This window comes from Kryptolebias marmoratus, linkage group LG12, assembly GCF_001649575.2.
Source record: "Kryptolebias marmoratus isolate JLee-2015 linkage group LG12, ASM164957v2, whole genome shotgun sequence".
Taxonomy (NCBI): domain Eukaryota; kingdom Metazoa; phylum Chordata; class Actinopteri; order Cyprinodontiformes; family Rivulidae; genus Kryptolebias; species Kryptolebias marmoratus.
In genome coordinates, this window is record NC_051441.1 from 4,369,629 (window position 1) to 4,374,492 (window position 4,864).

The 4,864-nt window shown below is 45.3% G+C and overlaps 1 protein-coding gene across 1 annotated transcript in view; it reads right to left on the bottom strand.

Annotated features, from left to right (window-relative positions):
- The window catches only part of arhgap23a (Rho GTPase activating protein 23a), a 58,149-nt gene extending 56,919 nt beyond the window's left edge, over nt 1-1,230 (bottom strand). Inside the window, exon 1 of the mRNA XM_017419420.3 lies at nt 812-1,230. Within this exon, the coding sequence (XP_017274909.1) occupies nt 812-820 (9 nt within the window). The 5' untranslated portion in view covers nt 821-1,230. The remainder of the gene's footprint in view (nt 1-811) is intronic.
- Between the last annotated feature and the right edge of the window lie 3,634 nt (nt 1,231-4,864).

Here is a 4,864-nt window from a genome sequence, read left to right on the forward strand (position 1 = left end):
CCCCCCCCCCCCCCCCCCTGCCCCATCACTGTTCATCTCAAACCTGATGCTCGCACCACTTCCACCTCAGCAGCAGAGCAGACAGAGGGAGGGTGAGCGAGGGGGGGATGAGGTAATCGATGAGGACGGCGCACGCCGAGGACACTCTCTTGTCCTTTTAAGACATTCATATTTCCACCACCAGCAGGTGTTTGTCTCCAGGCTGGATTTAGTCGGAGCCAGCCGACAAACAGGCTGGAGGGAAAAACAACAACAACAAATAACTCCCGAACACCAGTTTAAAGTGCGAGCTACGAAATTCAAGCGATAGCGTCCTCGCTGTCGCACCTCTGAGAGTAAACAAGCAATGAACCTCTCTGCAAAGGACGTGAAGCAGGACGTCACCATCAGCAAACACACTTTGTGAACGAACAGAACTGTTGCACAGCATCCCACCTCCTGACTCTGACAGCTGCTTCATCGCAGCCACACCCCAGGTTCATGCTCATCTTCCATCCCTCTAAGTGCTGATCTAACACCGGGTATCAGAGAGAAACTGGTGATGTTCTGAACGGTCATCCACGAGAGGCACTCTCCAGGAGCATCGCCTCCTCCTGCTGAGTAAAACCCTGCGTAAAACACGCTGCAGGTTGATGTTGTTCTGTTTGCTTTGGGCTTAGGGGAATAAAAAACGGGATGATGGATGTTATGAATGAAGCTACTGCTGCTGCGGCTCTGCGAGTTTCCTGTCAGTGAGGTGTGGCTTTGCAAAGCACAGAAAAGGTGGTGCTCCCCTCTACTTCCCCTTCAGTTCCCTCCCCACCTTCCTCACCTGGTCCATGATTTCAGCGGGCCTCCTCCCTCCTCCTGCTCCCAGTCATGGCACGAGCTCGCCGGCTGCCTCTCTGCTTTCTTCTTGTGTCCTTGTTCGGTATTCCTGACGGAGATCCAGCGGCGCTGCCCTCACAGAGGCGAGGCAGCCTGGCAGCCAGCAGCCACTGCTGCACCTCTCCACTGAGGCATGTTTCTGTTTCTCCTTGCGTTTCTGAGGGTGACAGCCTAAAACATCCGACTAAGCAATCACTTCTTGCCCTCGTCTCTGTCTTCTCTTCTTCTCCTGCTGCTCCGGCTGGCAGCTGAAGGGGAAACGGGGCGTCTGCGCGACCCTCACCTACCTTCCTGATAACCAGGCGGAGAGGGAAGAGACTCCCGCTCTCTGTTTTCGTCCTCAAGCTCTTTCCCTCGCTCCCTCTGTAAGCTAGACTCTTTCCTCCCTCCCTCCCTCCCTCGCTGTCGCCACTTCCCTCCTCTCCTTCCATCTCCCCTCCCCCTCTCCTACTGCAGCTGAAGGGAGCCGGGACGAGCGAATGAGAAAGAAGGAGCCAGGCAGAGAGGAGGGCGGAGGGTTGAGATTGGCCGCCCGCGGACCATGTGATCTGCTGACAGAGGACTGGGGGGACCCTCTACCAGCTGTCCAGCTCGTGTTCTCTGCAAACCTCTGTTGCCATTGACAACAGCTGCCGTGCGACTCGCCAACTGCACATCCTGACACAAAGCCATTGGCTGGCAGGATTTACGGTGCCCGCCTCCCATTGTGTGGGGCGCATGTTGGGACGTGTAGTCCGATCTTTGAGGAGGGCAGGTGTCCCCGTGTTTGCCTGGGAGAGATTGTTTTTTATATTTTAACCTCACAGCAGAAGCATTCGCGCATCGCACCCGAATAAATCCAAATTTAAGTTTAAATGAATTAAACATGAGGCGTAAATTTGGAAACAGCACACCAGAGGAGGAGAGACTTCGAAGCCCGGGCATTCTTGGTCACAGGAAAAAGACATCCTCTCCCATTTCCCTCCCACCCCACAACAACATGAACTCCACCGCCGAAGGCCATCACTAACCCCCTCCCTTTACTTTTTCCTCTTTTCCTTCATTCCTCCCATCGCCATCCCTTTTTATTCCCCTTCCCTTCTCTGCTTTTATTCAATCATCTCACCTGATTCCTCACTGTTACACCCTCGCCACCCCCCCGATAAACTTAACCTCGCTTTTCACCGATAGTCACGAGAGATTACAGGTGCTAGAAATCAGCAACGCAGACTGTGTCGTGGGTAAAGTTACGCAGCATATTATATTGTATTAAGGCGCTTTTTCAAGGCAATGCATCATTTCTAAAAGTTTATTTTGTAATAAAAAGGTTTAAAGAGTGCAGTTCATCCCTGTCTTCCACCCAGGTTTTGTGTCTGACTATAATCCGCCGCCATGTTTTTCCCTCGTGTCTCTGAGCTCGTTAGTCTGTCTGTTAACGAAATATCTCACTGACTGGTGGATTTTAATGAAACTTTCAGAAAGTAATTGCTGCCTGTACATCTAAAACCCCATTCATAATGGCCACCACAGCTAAGCAACCTTAGCAAACACAAACATGGCTCGAATTTGGTCGGTTTCACAGATATTGAGCTAAAGTTTGGCGTGGTAGCAGCTGAGACTTGTGCTCAACACTTAGCATTAACGGATCTGTTTTTAAAACTTTGCTTTTAACTACTGGAGTCAACTGTGTTTGCTACCAAAACATCTCTTGATGGATTTTAATGAAACTCTCACTGGGTGTACAGCTAAAAGTCATTAGTGGAGTAAAGACAATTCAAGATGGCCACCACAGACAATTGTCCCCTTCCAGCATAAAAATATCTTTAACTCTGGCATGAAAGGTAGCAGTTGATGTCCTTTAGTTTGTTTTGTTTCAGTGATTGATTACTTAAAACTGTTTGTTTTGTTCATCTGTGCAAAATGAAAAACCTCAGAAAAGGCAAAAAATCAGATCCATTAGTTCAAAACAAACTACATCATTTGTCTTTATTGTCAGCGAGTTTCCCAAAAATCCCCAGATGATTATTTCTTTTCACATCTGTGATGATGGACGTCGAACTTTTAGACCCGAAGTGTCCAGCTGAGCTGCACGATGCATGAAACTGAAGCAAAACGCCGAAGGGAACGAAATGTTCTCAGAAATGTGAGGAATCCTGCCGGCAACTCTGTAATAGCCAGACCACTCTACGGGCGGGTCTCTTTTCCTCTTTAAGTAATTATACACACATAAAGATGTCATGTGTTATAGAATGTGACCAAAATATGGCTCCAGGAAAAAGTAAAAAAAACAACAAAAGAGCACCTGCCCCATCCTGCCGTGACTCAACGGACACACAATACAAAACTGTGCCCAAACAAGAACACCAGCTCAAAGCAGAAAATAACCAAACACCATCCTGTACGTTTTTTTACCCAAACGAACGGCCGCAGAGTCAGCTTGCTGCAGTGTCATTCGATCCAGAGAGGCCAGAGACGCAGTTCGTACTGAGGTGACCGAGCGAGTACTTTTTGGACAGAACAGTAGGTGTATTGTCGCGGTGAGAGGGGTAGATTATGCTATCAGCGAAGGAATTCAGATTATTTCCCAGAGCTGTTCTGTCACATGTAGGACAGACTTTAGGTGTTTGGAGGAAGTGAGGGGAACGAATAAACGAGCAGTGTGACATTTAAAAGAAATGCGCCTGAATGATACACGATCCAGCTGAGATTTGGAAGAAGACAGATCGATCCGGTCTTTTAACTGATACCAGAAAAACGAGAACGCGTCCCTCCGGTTTTAGCGCCACTACATCAGCTTCCAGTTCATATCCGGATTGACTTCAAAGTTTCCCTGTTTGTTTGTCTTTTTTTAGATGCCTGCAGGGTTTCGGCCCGCAGTATCTGTCCGACCTGCTCCAGCCGTATGTTTTCCTCGTGCTCCTTCAGGCCGGAGGATCAATTCCTGTCAGCCGTCCTGAAGTCAAACAGGAGGTTAAAGACGTAACCGAGCGTTTTCAGCCGCTGCCCCCAAACTGTGGAATGATCTGCAGATCAGACAGGCCGACTCACTTCCTGTTCTTAAATCATCTCTCAAAACACTTTTTTTCTGCTCTTTGGCTTTAAACTCAGTTTGAGATGCTGGCTTTTATTTTTATTGTTTTATGGTTTTAATTGTTGTATTGCTTTGATTGTATTTTATACTTTTTATTCTTATTTTACCTCTGGTGCTTTTATTTGTTAGTGTGCAGTACTTTGGCCAACGGTGTTGTTTTTAAAATGCTTTACAAATAAAATTGTTATAATGCATATAATATCACCATATTAGCTGTCAAAATATGTAATTTTTAAACATATTTGTGCTTCTAACACAATTTCTACATCATTAAATGATTGATTGGGGGGTAAAGTAACTCAAACTCATCAGGGGTTTTGCAAAAACTTGTACTTTTCTTTACAACTTGTAATTGTTGGCAACAAAACTTGACTCTCTTGATTTTGCTCATTTATTACAAATTGCTTCTCCTATCCCTTCAAAAAGGTTGAATTTTAACCATCTCTCTTTGTTTTGTCCTAATTTATTGACATACTGGGCAGCCAGGCACAAAGATAAAATTACTGTATACAAAAATAACATGTTAATTTAATACACAGTGGCTCTGCAAAACAATCTGAAGGGTGGCGTGTATAATTACTTCAAACCTTCCAAAGAAAACCTTTAAAAGACTTTGAGAAAGCGAAAATCTGGTTCCTTAAAGGCAAACTATTTTAAAATACTACTAATTTTAGCCAATTTTGTGTTCATTTTTTAAAGCTTGTGTCTGTAAATTTTGAAATTCTTACTCACCTTTAGATTTTAGGGTCAGATGCCATGCCTTGGTAAACATTCCAACCTGGATAAAATAAACATAAATAACACAAATGATAAAATGTTATTGTAAGGATAAATGCTTTTAAATTCATCCTTAAAGTGGTCATAATGATACTAGCTTATCCGGTCAGTGTACATGCCATTAAAAGTTAGTAACTGCTTTAAATCTGA